Source organism: Aquarana catesbeiana, linkage group LG08 (genome assembly GCF_042186555.1).
Source record: "Aquarana catesbeiana isolate 2022-GZ linkage group LG08, ASM4218655v1, whole genome shotgun sequence".
Classification (NCBI taxonomy): Eukaryota; Metazoa; Chordata; class Amphibia; order Anura; family Ranidae; genus Aquarana; species Aquarana catesbeiana.
The window spans coordinates 76,793,982-76,811,455 of record NC_133331.1 but is presented as its reverse complement, the minus strand read 5'-3'; the positions used below and the strand labels follow the sequence as shown (position 1 = coordinate 76,811,455).

At 45.2% G+C, this 17,474-nt stretch overlaps 1 protein-coding gene across 1 annotated transcript in view; it reads right to left on the bottom strand.

The window, feature by feature from the left end:
• LOC141105857 (alpha-2-macroglobulin-like protein 1) overlaps positions 1-17,474 on the bottom strand; it is a 295,295-nt gene that overhangs the window by 189,548 nt on the left and 88,273 nt on the right. The window contains exon 12 of the mRNA XM_073596002.1: positions 15,546-15,764. Within this exon, the coding sequence (XP_073452103.1) occupies positions 15,546-15,764 (219 nt within the window). The remainder of the gene's footprint in view (positions 1-15,545; positions 15,765-17,474) is intronic.

Below are 17,474 nucleotides of genomic sequence, written 5' to 3'. Positions count from 1 at the left end.
CGGGCTTACAGGATGTCCTGAGGCAGGCCAGGAAAGTCTGTGTGCATTTCCACAGGTCATATAATGCCAGTGCTCGGCTGGCTGACCTCCAAAAGGAATTTAACCTGCCCAAGAACCGCCTAATCTGTGACATGCCCACCAGGTGGAACTCAATGTTGGCCATGCTGCAGCGGCTGCACACGCAGCAGAGGGCCATCAATGAGTACCTGTGCGACTATGGCACCAGGACAGGGTCAGGGGAGCTTGTTTTTTTTCCCCACACCAGTGGGCCATGATCAGGGATGCATGCACTGTCCTGTTACCATTTGAGGAGGCCACGAGGATGGTGAGCAGTGACAGTGCATGCATCAGTGACACTGTCCCCCTTGTCCACCTGTTGGAGCACACGCTGCATTGAATAATGGACAGGGCACTTGAGGCAGAACAGAGGCAGGAAGAGGAGGACTTCCTTAGCTCTCAAGGCCCCCTTTATGCAGACAGTGTTCCTGCGTGCACGCCGATCACACAAGAAGAGGACGAGGTGGAGGAGGAGGAGGAGGAAGAGGATTGTGTCAGCATGGAGGTGGAGCCTGGCACTCAGCATCAGCAGCAGTCTTTAAGGGATCATTTACAGTCCCAAGAAACCCATGGACTTGTACGTGGCTGGGAGGTGATGGCTGCGGATCATGTCGTCCTTAGTGACCCAGAGGACTCCGGACTGAATGCCTCAGCAAACCTACGCTGCATGGCCTCCCTGATCCTGCAAAGCCTGCGGAAGGATCCTCTTATTCGTGGTATCAAGGAGAGGGATCAATACTGGCTGGCAACCCTCCTTGATCCACGTTACAAGGGTAAGGTTGCAGACCTTATCTTGCCATCGCAGAGGGAGCAGAGGATGAAACATCTTCGGGAGGCCTTGCAGAAAGGTCTGTGCAATGTGTTCCCAGAGACTGGGAGGTTACAAACTTCTGTTCCTGGACAATGTGTTGCTGAGGCTTTGGTCAGTCAAAGAAGGAGCGGTGGAGAAGGTGACCATCTGACCGATGTGTTCAGACAATTTTTTAGTCCGCAGCATGTATGATCGGTTCCAGCAACCATTGCCAGCTTCTGTTTTACATGGTGCAGGAATACCTAGGGGCAAGATCAGACTTGGACATCTTTCCCACCGAAAATCCTCTGGGTTACTGGGTCTTGAGGATGGATCACTGGCCAGAGCTTGCACAGTATGCAATTGAGCTACTGGCCTGTCCTGCATCCAGCGTTCTTTCGGAACGCACATTCAGTGCTGCTGGGGGTTTTGTAACCGATCACAGGGTGAGCCTGTCCACCGACTCGGTCGATCGACTGACCCTCATAAAAATGAATCAGTCTTGGATCACCACCAGCTACCAAGCACCTGATGCTGATGTAACTGAATAATTTTTTTTGAAATATTTGAAATCTGTGAGGGGTTGCAGTGTTGTGGCACCACCACCAAAGGCCCAATTTTCTGACCCTGTTCAACAGGGGCATGTAATTACAATTCTTCATCTAATATTTCACAGCAGAGTCCGTTCCTGCGCCCACCAAGAGTAACTGTGAGGGCTTACAGTGTTGTGGCAACACCAACACCTAAGGCCGCAATTTCTGCAGAGTATATAGGGCAGGCCCCTACTTTCAAACATCCAACTTACAAACGACTCCTACTTGCAAATGGAAGGAGACAACAGAAAGTGAGATGAAATCTACCCCTAGGAAGGGAAATTCTCTCCTGTAAGAGTTAATATGGGAAAAATGTCTCCCCTCTCCACTGATGCTTTATCACCAATCCTTGTTTCACTAAAAACCCCAAATTGTCAAAAAACATTTGTCATTGGGACAGAAAGTGAGGTAAAATCTTCTGAAGAGGTGCACAGACAGCAAAACAAATGTCACAGGGGTGATAACCCTTCCCTATGTTTTCCAAAAAGCTTAAAAATTTTTTTGGCTGGCGCTACACTTTAAAAATGTACCAGTTCAAAATTACAAACATATTCTACTTAAGAACAAACCTACAGTCAATGTCTTGTTTGCACCGCCTGTATACTGCTGTTCAGAGGGCCTGGGGCCCCACGCATTTCATTTTTTTAATTTAGGTGCAGGGTTCCCCTTAATATCCATACAAGACCCAATGGACTGGGGGGGGGGGTACCCATTCCGTTTGTCTCACTGATTTTCATCCATATTACCGGGACCGGACATTACATTAAAGCCGTAAGCAGTTTTAAATGACTTTTATTACTTTAAAAATGTCATTTTGTGCAGGGACTGTTCTAAGCATGGGAAACACGTGCCACTTTACAGGCATACTATAGAGACCCCCCAGGTACGATATTTAAAGGAATATTTCACTTTTTTTTTTCACTTTAAGCATCATTATAATCACTGCTCCAGAAAAAACGTCCATTTTTAAAACTTTTTTTGCATTGATACATGTCCCCTGGGGCAGGACCCGGGTCCCCAAACCCTTTTTAGGACAATACCATGCAAATTAGCCTTTAAAATTAGCACTTTTGATTTCGAACGTTCGAGTCCCATAGACTTAAATGGGGTTCTAACGTTCGTGTGAATTTTCAGGCCATTTGCAGGTTCTGGTGCAAACCGAACTGGGGGGTGTTCTGCTCATCCCTATTCAGGATGAGAGGGATGTGGCTACCTTTTGTCACATGTAGCACTAAAGGGGTGGTGTATTTATTGCAATGCCCTTGTGGGCTGCAATATATAGGCCGTACTAAACGCCCCATGCAGGTCCGCTTAGGAGAACATATTACTAATATCAAGAATGGATATCAATACCATTCGGTATCAAAACACTATGCTTTACATCACAATAGGAATCCTGCTAATACTCTATTCTTGGGGATAGACAGGTACAGTGCTCACTGGAGAGGTGGATCCTTAGTCAGAGAATTGTCCAGATTGGAAATGACTTGGATCCATCGTGTCCGGTGTTACACCCCCTATGGTTTAAACATAGATACCGATGTGAACGCCTTCATTGATAATGGTTGATTGTTTATGTTTGTGACCTTCATCTGAGATCATGGTGTCCGGAGGTGGGCTAATAAGGTATGGGAAAAGAAAAACTCCCCACAGAACACACTTTCCTTTTTTTTTTTTTTTGTCCATTTATTGCTAATTTTTGGGCATAGAGTGTTGTGTTTTTTATAGAACATCTTTCTCTATTTTCATTTTACATTTAGGTTTTCATAGGGCATTTTATAATCAATTTTCTCTTTGGATTATATGTTCCACTGTTACATAGGTGGATCATTATGTATAGGTACACACTGACGGTGTGACCTTTTCATTTTTTATTTTTATTATTTTTTTCTTAATTTTGTATTAAGAACACAAAGGGTTACTCTATACAAGAAAACCTTGGAGCCTAAGGGTTAAATTTTACATTTTCCCTGACTAGATGTTGCATCAATGTCATTGGCTCACTAGGGTCCCTAGTGGTGAATCTACCTATTTTCAGCCCTAATCAATGTTAATATTAGGCCACCAGGGCATTTTTACATGTCAATACTCTGATGGTTTTTCACACTGTCTCTTTTTTATATAAATATATAGTTTGTAATTCTTGTTTTTATTTTTTGCTTATTATGCATTTAATATCAGATGCGGCATTTTCCGATCTGAATTTCTGCATTTCTCTGACATCCAGTTCCTTGTGGCCTATACGCTGTTGGCAGCAACTGAGCGTATAATCCCATTTGCCCTGTTATAACCCTTTCTGTCTGTGTTATGACGGTGTATATCTTAGTGAATCAATAACATACAGGTTCCGCTTGCCCTATATAAAGATGGCGGCAGCGGCCTCGGACGCCCTGATCACAGAAGGGGGCGTTCCTCTGCTTTGAGTTCCCATATAGGTGGTGTGTCAGCATGCCGCCCGTACCCCAGGAAGACGACAGATTTGTCGAAACGGCGTAGGGAGGAGCGGCGTGCTGACGTCACCACCATACCACGCTGAACCCGGAAGGAACGGGCAGCAGCTGAAGCCGGCCGGCGCTACATTGTTTTTAGAAGCGATCTTATACTGCACAAATTGTAAGTGCTTTTCTTTTATATATTAAAGTGGATTTTAAACTGGATTACGCTATGGAGTATTTCTTTTTCATTTATCCATGGTCTGTGAGTGGATAAATCACCTTTTAGGTTGATTCCCTGGAGAGGTGGCTTTTGATCTACACACTGACAGAGACCCAGTGGCTGGGGGACACAGCCACCTGTGTGCATGATCTCTCTGACAGGAGATACTTGGATCTGGTAAGGGGCTTACCTTACTTGAGGTGGAGGAATTCCTTTTAAACATCACGCTCCTCACGGAGATAACCTTTATATCACTTGAAGGAAGGGTGTCTTTCTCCCTCTATCCAATCAATTTCTATACCCACAAGACTTCCAGTTTATGACTATATGGACATTATTTAATCGTTTTTTGTTCACTGAATGTTTCACTCATCATTTCTTGCATGTGATTTATGTGCACATTTTATGTTATGAAATAACTCACTTGTGTTCATCCATAATCATGATGGTTTCAGTTAACATGATCATGTGTTTGTACTAGCAGCGCAGCCTATAAATTGTACAGTTAGTAAGGTGGAGGTTGTTTCACATCTAAGGTTGCAGCAGCATTTTACATTTCAATTTTTGGTTTGAGATATTTGTTTTTTATTTAACACATGTGGGGATCATTTCCACTTATGGGATAACGCAGTATTTTCTATGATATTACTATTGTATACTATGTTCAAAGCAGCATGTTTTAGGCTCTGTACCACCTCCCTTATAGAGTGGCACATGCGTCTTATATTATGATGTAGCACTCTCCTAGTTAGGTTGCTAGGATGTTAGGGAAATTTAGTTATTTTTTGGCTCCTCTGTAATCATTGGAGTAGTTGTTGATTTCTTTTTGCTGTTCTGGGTTTTACGGGCTGCAAGGTTAATTACTCTCCCCTGCCTTCCAGGAAGTTTTGGAACATAGGAGTGGAGCCTAAGATCGTAACCTAAGGAAAATATTTGGCCACACAATGAAGTTGGACGAGGGGGGATTCAATCTTAAACTGCACACTAGGGTTCTTCACCGTTAGAGCAGTAATGATGTGGAACTCTATTCCACAGCTGATGTGTCAGCAGGGAATGTAGATAAATTCAAAAAACTTTTAGATGCAATTCTTAGTGAATGCAATGTACAAGGATATGGAAAATGATAATCACAAACACACACACTTGAACTGCATCTGGGACAGAATGAACTGGAGAAGGATCTGGGTGTTCTGGTAGATCATAAGTTTAATAATAGCATGCAATGCCAAGCTGCGGTTTCCAAAGCAAGCAAAGTCATTTCTTGTATTGAGAGGTATGGACTCCAGAGAGAGATGTCTCCGTTCCCAGTGGAAGCCTGTTTAGGGGAAACGCGTCTGGTGGAGCTAGAGGCTGTGACGCCATCACGTTTGTCTGGTCTTTCTCCATGCAGTCAGCCGGTTTGCTCCCGCTCTGCATGTATGCTGATTTTTAGCTAATTTTTATCTGGTTCCCATTTTTTTATCTGAGTTCCGTTTGGTGTATACTTGGGAGTTTTTTTTTATTTGTAGTTCCTGATGTGCAGTGGAGTGTTGCTATGAACATTTGCAGTGGAAAGAATTGTTTTAAAGTGACTGTGAAAGAGATTTTGAATAAATCTATAAAACACATTTGCACTATGGAGCCCTTTTCGTTTTATTCCCACTGAGGTGTATCTTCTGTATGGATGAACTAATATTTTGAAACCGGATACATTGTATCAGTGAGGATAGATCTGCCTGTGTATTGGAGCGCAGTGGCTGAGGAAATCTCCCAGGAAAACGCCCAGATCTGCCTGTGAATTGGAGCACAGTGGCTGAGGAAATCTCCCAGGAAAACGCCCAGGTGATAATCTAAGGCCGGCAGGCTAATGCAACATGCTCATCTGATCTCACTAACCTGAGATCCATCTGATCCGGTAAGCGGCCTTTTTTACCATATTTGTGAAAAGAAGGAATATCGGTGTGTCTCTTTCTATAAAGAAGATTGGTGCTAATATCAACCTAGCATATTTCCATCAAGGACTGATCATTGTTTCTACATCTAAGATGTTCAAGGGGAATAAGTGTCCCACTACATTGTTGCGGATTGATTTTCATAAGTAACATTGTAATTAATAACACATGTTTTGTTTCACTGTTGAACACGTGGTGTGAGTATAGGATTTAAATGTTCCTAATATAGAAAAATAAGTCAATTTCACGATTTTTTAAATATATGTCTATAGTAATAACGTTTTTCATGAGTTTTTGGCCGGATTGAAATGGCTTTAAGTGTGGTATACCAATAGTAGTCATAACTATCGGGATCACTTATATTTAATACACACTAAGATATGATGCGCACTGGTTACACTATTTACGGTTTCCAAAGCAAGCAAAGTCATTTCTTGTATTGAGAGGTATGGACTCCAGAGAGAGATATAATTTTGCCCCTGTATAAATTAGTAAGCCTCATCTGGAATATGCAGTTCAGTTTTGGGCTCCAGTTCACAAAAAGGATATCGGGGAACTGGAGAAAGTGCAGAGAAGGGTAACCAAACTGAGAAGAGGCATGGAGGAGCTCAGCTATGAGGAAGATTACGGAAACTGTATTTATTCTCTCTTGAGAAGAGAAGAGGAGATTAAGGAGGGCTATGATAAACATGTACAAATACATAAGTGGTCCATATAGTGAACTTGGTATTGAGTTATTCACTTTAAGGTCATCAAAGAGGACAAGGGGGCACTCTTTACGTCTAGAGGAAAAGAGATTTAATCTCCAAATGCGGAAAGGTTTCTTCACAGTAAGAGCTGTGAAAATGTGGAATAGACTCCCTCAAGAGCTGGTTCTGGCCAGCTCAGTAGATTGCTTTAAAAAAAGGCCTGGATTCTTTCCTAAATGTACATAATATAACTGGGTACTAACATTTACAGGTAAAATTGATCCAGGCTATATACGATTGTCTCTTGGGGGACCAGGAAGGATTTTTTCCCCCTGCTGAAGCAATTTGGATTATGCTTTGTTGGGGTTTTTGTCTTCCTCTGGATAAAACTGTGGGTATAGGATTGTGTATTTGGATTATATATTTTTTTCCTTTTTGTTGGTTGAACTAAATGGACTTGTGTCTTTTTTCAACCTGACTAGGGATGAGCTTCGTGTTCGAGTCGAACCCATGTTCGACTCGAACATCGGCTGTTCGATCGTTCGTCGAATTGCGAACGATATGGGCCGTTCGCGCCAAATTCGTGTGGCGCGTCACGGCCCATAATTCACTGCGGCATCGCAGTGCATTGCTGGCTGATTGGCCAAGCATGCACTATGACCCGCATGCTTGGCCAATCACAGCGCCGTCAGTAGAGAGAGCTGTAATTGGCCAAAGCCAGGGTGGCTTTGGCCAATTATGGCTCAGGGGATTTAGTACACACCCCACACTATATAAGGCCGCCTGCACGGCGGCCCTGTGTAGTGTGTGTTCCGGTGTGCTGAGAGATAGAGAGAGAGAGAGAGAGACAGTGTCATTTGATTTGAGTTAGATAGATTAGGCAGAACAGTCAGTCAGTTATCTGCACTTACAGTGTATTGTGTATATATATGCATCCCAGGTGTTGCATATATATATATATATATATACACTGTATTCAGTTTAGCTAGATCCGTTCCTGTTATCTTCTATCTAGACTATTTACATTTAATGCAGTGCGTCCTGCTCACAGTGTTCAGCTAGATCCGTTCCTGCTATTTACATTTAGTGCAGTGCGTCCTGCTCACAGTGTTCAGCTAGATCCGTTCCTGTTATCTTCTAGACTATTTACATTTAGTGCAGTGCGTCCTGCTCACAGTGTTCAGCTAGATCCGTTCCTGCAATTTACATTTAGTGCAGTGCGTCCTGCTCACAGTGTTCAGCTAGATCCGTTCCTGTTATTTACATTTAGTGCAGTGCGTCCTGCTCACAGTGTTCAGCTAGATCCGTTCCTGCTATTTACATTTAGTGCAGTGCGTCCTGCTCACAGTGTTCAGCTAGATCCGTTCCTGCTATTTACATTTAGTGCAGTGCGTCCTGCTCACAGTGTTCAGCTAGAGCCGTTCCTGCTATTTACATTTAGTGCAGTGCGTCCTGCTCACAGTGTTCAGCTAGATCCGTTCCTGTTATCTTCTAGACTATTTACATTTAGTGCAGTGCGTCCTGCTCACAGTGTTCAGCTAGATCCGTTCCTGCTATTTACATTTAGTGCAGTGCGTCCTGCTCACAGTGTTCAGCTAGATCCGTTCCTGCTATTTACATTTAGTGCAGTGCGTCCTGCTCACAGTGTTCAGCTAGATCCGTTCCTGCTATTTACATTTAGTGCAGTGCGTCCTGCTCACAGTGTTCAGCTAGATCTGTTCCTGTTATCTTCTAGACTATTTACATTTAGTGCAGTGCGTCCTGCTCACAGTGTTCAGCTAGATCCGTTCCTGTTATTTACATTTAGTGCAGTGCGTCCTGCTCACAGTGTTCAGCTAGATCCGTTCCTGCTATTTACATTTAGTGCAGTGCGTCCTGCTCACAGTGTTCAGCTAGATCCGTTCCTGCTATTTACATTTAGTGCAGTGCGTCCTGCTCACAGTGTTCAGCTAGATCCGTTCCTGTTATCTTCTAGACTATTTACATTTAGTGCAGTGCGTCCTGCTCACAGTGTTCAGCTAGATCCGTTCCTGCTATTTACATTTAGTGCAGTGCGTCCTGCTCACAGTGTTCAGCTAGATCCGTTCCTGCTATTTACATTTAGTGCAGTGCGTCCTGCTCACAGTGTTCAGCTAGATCCGTTCCTGCTATTTACATTTAGTGCAGTGCGTCCTGCTCATAGTGTTCAGCTAGATCCGTTCCTGTTATCTTCTAGACTATTTACATTTAGTGCAGTGTGTCCTGCTCACAGTGTTCAGCTAGATCCGTTCCTGTTATTTACATTTAGTGCAGTGCGTCCTGCTCACAGTGTTCAGCTAGATCCGTTCCTGCTATTTACATTTAGTGCAGTGCGTCCTGCTCACAGTGTTCAGCTAGATCCGTTCCTGCTATTTACATTTAGTGCAGTGCATCCTGCTCACAGTGTTCAGCTAGATCCGTTCCTGTTATCTTCTAGACTATTTACATTTAGTGCAGTGCGTCCTGCTCACAGTGTTCAGCTAGATCCGTTCCTGTTATTTACATTTAGTGCAGTGCGTCCTGCTCACAGTGTTCAGCTAGATCCGTTCCTGCTATTTACATTTAGTGCAGTGCGTCCTGCTCACAGTATTCAGCTAGAGCCGTTCCTGCTATTTACATTTAGTGCAGTGCGTCCTGCTCACAGTGTTCAGCTAGATCCGTTCCTGTTATCTTCTAGACTATTTACATTTAGTGCAGTGCGTACTGCTCACAGTGTTCAGCTAGATCCGTTCCTGTTATCTTCCTACTGACAGGCAGGCTTGTCTGGTTACAGTATATAAAGCTACCTGAAGAAAATTACAGGTGTTCTATTTGATCCTATTAGTACCACGGTCAGGCAGCTAGACTATTTACATTTAGTACAGTGCGTCCTGCTCACAGTGTACAGCTAGATCCGTTCCTGTTATCTTCCTACTGACAGGCAGGCTTGTCTGGTTACAGTATATAAAGCTACCTGAAGAAAATTACAGGTGTTCTATTTGATCCTATTAGTACCACGGTCAGGCAGCTAGACTATTTACATTTAGTACAGTGCGTCCTGCTCACAGTGTTCAGCTAGATCCGTTCCTGTTATCTTCCTACTGACAGGCAGGCTTGTCTGGTTACAGTATATAAAGCTACCTGAAGAAAATTACAGGTGTTCTATCCCAGCTTAGTGCAGCTACAGGCCATTAGTATGTCTGGAAGGCCAAGAAGGAGAGGCAGACAGTCACAAGCCAATAAGAGAGGGCAAGCAGGCTCTGTGTCTAGTGCTGGTCGTGGAGACGGTGCATCCTCATCAGCACGTGGCCATGGGACACGCTTGGCCTTTTTTTCGGCAGCTGGCCGTGTTGAGCCGCAACATGCGGAAGACTTGGTCGAGTGGATGACCAAGCCGTCCTCATCCTCCTCATCCTCTCTCACCCATGCCCAGGGTGCTTTGTCTGGCAAAGCAGCGGCCTCTTCCCTCAGCTCAATGTCATCAGTGACTCCTTCCCTAGCTCCACCATGTCCTCATGAGGATTCCCTCGAACTATTTGACCACAGTGTTGGGTACATGCTCCAGGAGGATGCCCAGCGTTTGGAAGGCTCTGATGACGATACTGAGCTCGATGAAGGCAGTAACATGAGCACGGACAGAGGGGGTGCCCAAGAAGGACAGCAATCTGGCAGTCATGCTCCCCCTGCTGCAGCATACTGCCAGGTTTGCTCCAGTGATGAGGAGGGAGGGGATGATGAGGTCACTGACTCAACGTGGGTGCCTTATAGGAGAGAGGAGGAGGAGGAGGAGGAGGAGGCGGCGGCACATCACCAACGAGGCAGGATGCCCTCCAGGGGCCAGCCTAAGGGCAGCACATTGACTGCATCACACCCCAAAGCTCCACATGTGCAGGGCGCTGCAGTCTCTGCGCGTTATTCAAAAAGTTCTTTGGTGTGGGCCTTTTTTGAGACGAGTGCATCAGATCGCACCGCTGCTATTTGCAACATATGTCTCAAGCGTATCTCGCGTGGCCAAAACATCTCCCGCTTGGGTACCACATGCTTGACCAGACATATGTTGACCTGCCATGCAGTTCGTTGGCAAGCGTATCTAAAAGACCCACACCAAAGAACAAAGAGGATCTCTCCTTGCTCCTCATCAGCTGAGATTTCCAACCCCACTAGACCTTCAGTCCTCTCTGAGACCTGCAGTGAGAGGAATGAAGGTGTAGAATTAGGTGTGTCACAGCCAAGTACTTGTGGGCAATCTGCTTTTGGTACACCGACGTCAGATTGTACCAGGCAAATTTCCCTGCCCCAGCTGCTGCACCGCCGAAAGAAGTTTGCTCCCAGCCATCCACATGCCCAGCGGTTGAATGCTAGCTTGGCAAAATTGCTAGCACTTCAACTGCTGCCTTTTCAGTTGGTAGACTCTGCCCCCTTCCGTGAGTTTGTGGAATGTGCGGTTCCTCAGTGGCAGGTACCCAAACGCCACTTTTTCTCACGGAAGGCGATTCCGGCTCTCTACCGGCATGTGGAAGGCAATGTCCATGCCTCGCTGGACAGGGCGGTCAGCGGTAAGGTGCATATTACCGCTGACTCATGGTCCAGCAGGCATGGACAGGGACGTTACCTAAGTTTCACGGCGCATTGGGTGACTCTGCTGGCAGCTGGGAAGGATGCAGGACAAGGTGCAGTAGTGTTGGAGGTTGTTCCGCCACCACGCCTCCAAAATGCTGATTGTGACACACCTCTCTCCTCCACCCCCTCCTCTTCTTCTTCCTCCATGGCCTCTTCCTCGGAACCAGCGGTGCTCCGTAGGCGTTCAAGGGGCTACGCAAGTACGCAGGCCAAAAGATGCCATGCGGTGCTTGAGCTGGTGTGCTTGGGGGACAGGAGCCACACTGGGGCAGAGGTTCTGTCAGCTCTGCAGGGGCAGGTTCAGAGGTGGTTGACGCCACGCCAACTTAAGGCAGGAATGGTGGTTTGCGACAATGGCACCAACCTCCTCTCTGCCCTCCGACAGGGACAAATGACCCATGTGCCCTGTTTGGCTCACGTCCTTAACTTGGTGGTGCAGCGGTTCTTGGGCAGGTACCCGGGCTTACAGGATGTCCTGAGGCAGGCCAGGAAAGTCTGTGTGCATTTCCGCCGGTCATATAATGCCAGTGCTCGGCTGACGGACCTCCAAAAGGAGTTTAACCTGCCCAAGAACCGCCTAATCTGTGACATGCCCACCAGGTGGAACTCAACGTTGGCCATGCTGCAGCGGCTGCACACGCAGCAGAGGGCCATCAATGAGTACCTGTGCGACTATGGCACCAGGACAGGGTCAGGGGAGCTTGGTTTTTTTTCCCCACGCCAGTGGGCCATGATCAGGGATGCATGCACTGTCCTGTCACCATTCGAGGAGGCCACGAGGATGGTGAGCAGTGACAGTGCATGCATCAGTGACACTGTCCCCCTTGTCCACCTGTTGGAGCACACGCTGCATGGAATAATGGACAGGGCACTTGAGGCAGAACAGAGGCAGGAAGAGGAGGACTTCCTTAGCTCTCAAGGCCCCCTTTATCCAGACAGTGTTTCTGCGTGCCCGCCGATCACACAGGAAGAGGACGAGGAGGAAGAGGAGGAGGAGGAGGAGGAAGATTGTGTCAGTATGGAGGTGGAGCCTGGCACTCAGCATCAGCAGCAGTCTTTAAGGGATCAGTCCCAAGAAACACATGGACTTGTACGTGGCTGGGAGGAGGTGGCTGTGGACCATGTCGTTCTTAGTGACCCAGAGGACTCCGGACCGAATGCCTCAGCAAACCTACGCTGCATGGCCTCCCTGATCCTGCAAAGCCTGCGTAAGGATCCTCGTATTCGTGGTATCAAGGAGAAGGACCAATACTGGCTGGCAACCCACCTTGATCCACGTTACAAGGGTAAGGTTGCGGACCTTATCTTGCCATCGCAGAGGGAGCAGAGGATGAAACATCTTCGGGAGGCCTTGCAGAAAGGTCTGTGCAACACGTTCCCAGAGACTGGGAGGTTACAAACTCCTGTTTCTGGACAACGTGTTGCTGAGGCTTCGGTCAGTCAAAGAAGGAGCGGTGGAGAAGGTGGCCGTCTGACCGATGCGTTCAGACAATTTTTTGGTCCGCAGCCCCAAGGTATGATCGGTTCCAGCAACCATCGCCAGCGTCTGTTTTACATGGTGCAGGAATACCTAGGGGCAAGATCAGACTTGGACACCTTTCCCACCGAAAATCCTCTGGGTTACTGGGTCTTGAGGATGGATCACTGGCCAGAGCTTGCACAGTATGCAATTGAGCTACTGGCCTGTCCTGCATCCAGCGTTCTTTCGGAACGCACATTCAGTGCTGCTGGAGGCGTGGTAACCGATCACAGGGTGCGTCTGTCCACCGACTCGGTCGATCGGCTGACCTTCATAAAAATGAATGAGTCTTGGATCACCACCAGCTACCAAGCACCTGATGCTGATGTAACCGAATAATTTTTTTTGAAATCTCAGATCCCTTCAAAGACTGCCTATGCTGATGCTGAGTGACTATCCCTGAGTAATTATCCTCTTCCTCCTCAATCATCACGCTGATAGCTTGTAAGAACATTTTTGGTTCTGGGCGCCACCACCAGTGCCTAAGGCACAATTTTTCAGCCCCTGTTTAACAGGGGCGTGTAATTACAATTTTTGATGTAATACTTTGCAGCAGGGCTCGTTCCTGCATTCCAACTAGAGTGTCTGTGAGGGGTTGCAGTGTTGTGGCACCAGCACCAGTGCCTAAGGCCCAATTTTTCTGCCCCTGTCTAACAGGGGCGTGTAATTACAATTTTTGATGCAATACTTTGCAGCAGGGCTCGTTCCTGCGTTCCAACTAGAGTGTCTGTGAGGGGTTGCAGTGTTGTGGCACCAGCACCAGTGCCTAAGGCCTAATTTTTCAGCTCCTGTTCAACAGGGGCATGTAATTACAATTCTTGATCTAATATTTCACAGCAGGGCCCTGTGAGGGCTTACAGTGTTGTGGCCACAGCAACACCTAAGGCCCAAATTTCTGCTGAGTATATAGGGCAGGACCCTACTTTCAAACATCTAACTTACAAACGACTCCTACTTGCAAACGGAAGGAGACAACAGGAAGTGAGATGAAATCTACCCCTAGGAAGGGAAATTCTCTCCTGTAAGAGTTAATATGGGAAAACAATTTCTCCTTTCCACTGATGCTTTCCAATCCTTGTTCCACAAAAAAACCCAAATTTTCAAAAAACATTTTTCATTGGGACAAAAAAGTGAGGTGAAATCTTCTGAAGAGGAGGAAAGACAGCAAAACAAATGTCACAGGGGTGATAACCCTTCCCTATGTTTTCCAAAAAGCTTAGAAAAGATTTTTTGGCTGGAGCTAAACACGTTAAAAATGTTCAAAATTACAAACAGATTCTACTTAACAACAAACCTACAGTCCCTGTCTTGTTTGCACCGCCTGTATACTGCTGTTCAGAGTATATAGGGCCTGGTGGCCCCACACCTTTCCTTATTTTAATTTGGGTGCGGGGTTCCCCTTAATATCCATACAAGATCCAAAGGGCCTGGTAATGGACTGGGGGGTACCCATGCCGTTTGTCTCACTGATTTTCATCCATATTGCCATGACCCGACATGACATTAAACCCGCAAGCAGTTTTAAATGAGATTTTTTCCTTTAAAAATGACATTTGGTGCAGGGACTGTTCTAAACATGGGAAACACGCGTCACTTTACAGGCATACTATAGACACCCCCCAGGTACGATATTTAAAGGAATATTTCACTTTTTTTTTTACTTTAAGCATCATTAAAATCACTGCTCCCGAAAAAACGGCCGTTTTTAAAAGTTTTTTTTGCATTGATACATGTCCCCTGGGGTAGGACCCGGGTCCCCAAACCCTTTTTAGGACAATACCATGCAAATTAGCCTTTAAAATGAGCACTTTTGATTTCGAACGTTCGAGTCCCATAGACGTCAATGGGGTTCTAACGTTCGTGCGAACTTTAGGTCCGTTCGCGGGTTCTGGTGCGAACCGAACCGGGGGGTGTTCGGCTCATCCCTAAACCTGACTATGTAACTATGGATGGACTTGTGTCTTTATTCAACTTTATCAACTATGTAATATTCTGGTCCTGTTCAGCGATACAGGGATACTGAATTAATGTTCCCCAGTTTATCAGCGAGATCTCAGTGGTGCAGATCCCGCTCACTATTTTGGTATGACTTTTGGGATTGATGGAGGAACTCTCTGTACTGTTCCCACTGATGGGCAGGCACTAAGCCTCATGGGGTTGCAACAATGATGCCACTGTTGAATTCTTGATTTACCATGCCATTTGTGTGGAATTTCCAGGTTTTGAGGCACCCTTTGGGTTGTTTAGATGGAATATTTCTCTGTATACATTTCATTTTTGAGTGTAACATCAGGGGGGGTTATGTCACAATTACATCACTAGAGATGGGTATTTGTTTCAGCGGCTTTACATATTTCATACATGTTTCACTGCATTGCGAGTTGTCGCTGTCGCCTTGAGGAAGAAAATCCGCGTGGCCCTGAAACGTTGACTTGTTTGACTAGTATGACATAGCAATATATGCTTGCAAAGGAGTGCTGGTGACGTCTGATTGTTTTATTTTGGTTAGTAGTAAAGCTGTTTTGGGAGGGAGGATTATTTTGCTATGGTTGTTTTTGTAATTTTATATACAAAACCAAACAAACTAATCATATTAAAAAAATGAGAGCCTAAGTGTGCAACTAGAATACTGTCCACATTGTAGTCTGGCAGTAATGATATTTAAAATAGTTTGACTGAGAAGAAAATACTCACAATGTAGAAGAAGGATTGGTGGTCAGATTTAGGATCCAGCTTGTTTTTATTGATGAAGTATTCCACAGTCACCGATTGCTGGCTGTCACATGAAGAAGGTCCTGCCACAGACAACACTTTAAGGAAGCTCTTACTCTCCGAATAGAATGGATGAACCCAGGCAAATGCACGATTTATTAGATTCTCTTTTTCCATATCCTCTTCCAAGGAGAGCTTTCCCTTAGTAAAAGAACATTAATATTTACTACTTATTCCTCTGTAAATGGCCCAGATATTCCAACTTAACATCACAGAAATCCCTATATGCCTTTGTCTGTAAATACAAAGATTCCACCCTAAAGCACGTTCAAACTAAAAAAAAAAAAAAAAAAAAAATTAAATTCACTGGTGAAAATAAAAAAAAAAGCCAAAAACAGAAAACGAATGCAGCCTCAAATGTGGTGCCTGCATTAGTTTTCTGTTTTTGGCTTTTTTCGTTTATTTTCACCAGGTGAACTGGCCAGTAACACGCTTCCCATTTTAGAGTCGCTCCCCCATCTATGGAGGAGCAATAGAGACACACTTGGACAGCAGCACTGTCTGGAGAGGGTAGTAATAGATGGACTAGTCCCCTTTCAGAAATGAACTGGAAAAGGATCTGGGGGTTTTGGTAGATTATAAGCTTATTAATAGCATGCAATACCAAGTTGCAGTTTCCAAAGTGAGCAAAATCCTTTCTTGTATTAAGAGAGGTATGGACTCCAGAGAGAGAGAGATCATTTTGCCCCTGTACAAATCATTAAAGGAGTTGTAAAGGCAGAAGGTTTTTTTAGCTTAATGCATTCTATGCATTTGTGAAGGAATGTGATGTAAATAATAATAATAGTAATCTGAAAATGTCTATTTTCTTATGTGTATACATATTTTTCTCCTTACTCATTATATAAGTATACAGATTTGCTCTGTTCCTATATTTTCTCAAGATGGCGGGTACCCCCTACCTCCCACACATCAAAAGAACGCGGAACTGAAGATAAGACCAAAGAGAACCAAACCTCGTTATGAAAATTATCCATCTTCTTTTCTATCTTAACCAATGAGATGTACCTATTAGACTAACATAGCAATGACGTATTTGTGTGTATAAAACATTAACACCGCCTTGAATAAATCAGAAGTGTAATGAGTTAGCAATTCTGAGCGTGTCTCAGAGTGTTTACTTTTATATGCATGCATATCCACACTTTTCAAATTAGAGACAGCAGCAGATAACCTTGAGCTCGATTGAAGCTCTTAAATCATTACCACAACAGATGGTGCCGAAACCCGGGACCTCAGGCTACAGTCGAAGTTATACCGCGACAAGCATTCGGGCGTTAACTGATTAATGAGAGTGGGGTTTGCGCAGCCCTAACAGTACCGGTGAGTTGATTTATATTCTTACCATTGTACGACTCTCTTATCTTTCGGTTGACGGCTGGATTCTGTCGGTATGCTGAGACTGTCTTAGAGGCAGGTATTTCCTCGCCTGAGGTTGTTTTAACGAACCTGCTGATGGGTTTCTGCTGACTGTATTTTTTGTTCACTGTCTGCCATTCTTTGGGCTGCGAAACTCAGCAGTCTAAGGGTGCTACATGTGTGAATGGGTAGTCTCATCGCCAGATGAGCTTTCGGCCTCTGGCATGAGATTGTTTCCCGTGTGGCAAACGTTATGGACGGGTTACTCTAGGTTCGACGAACCTTTGAGGGGAATTTCAGCTGCTGGCTTTGCAGCCTGGAGTGCTACATGTGAGAATGGGTAGTCTCATCTCCAGATGAGCTTTCGGCCTCTGAGATGAGATTGTTTCCCTTGTAGCAAAACGTCTATAAACGTGTTTATTTTGCAAGGTGGTCTGCCCTTGTGGTTATTTTAGCCTGCTGAAATTTTGCAGTTCGAAGAGTGGCAGGTGT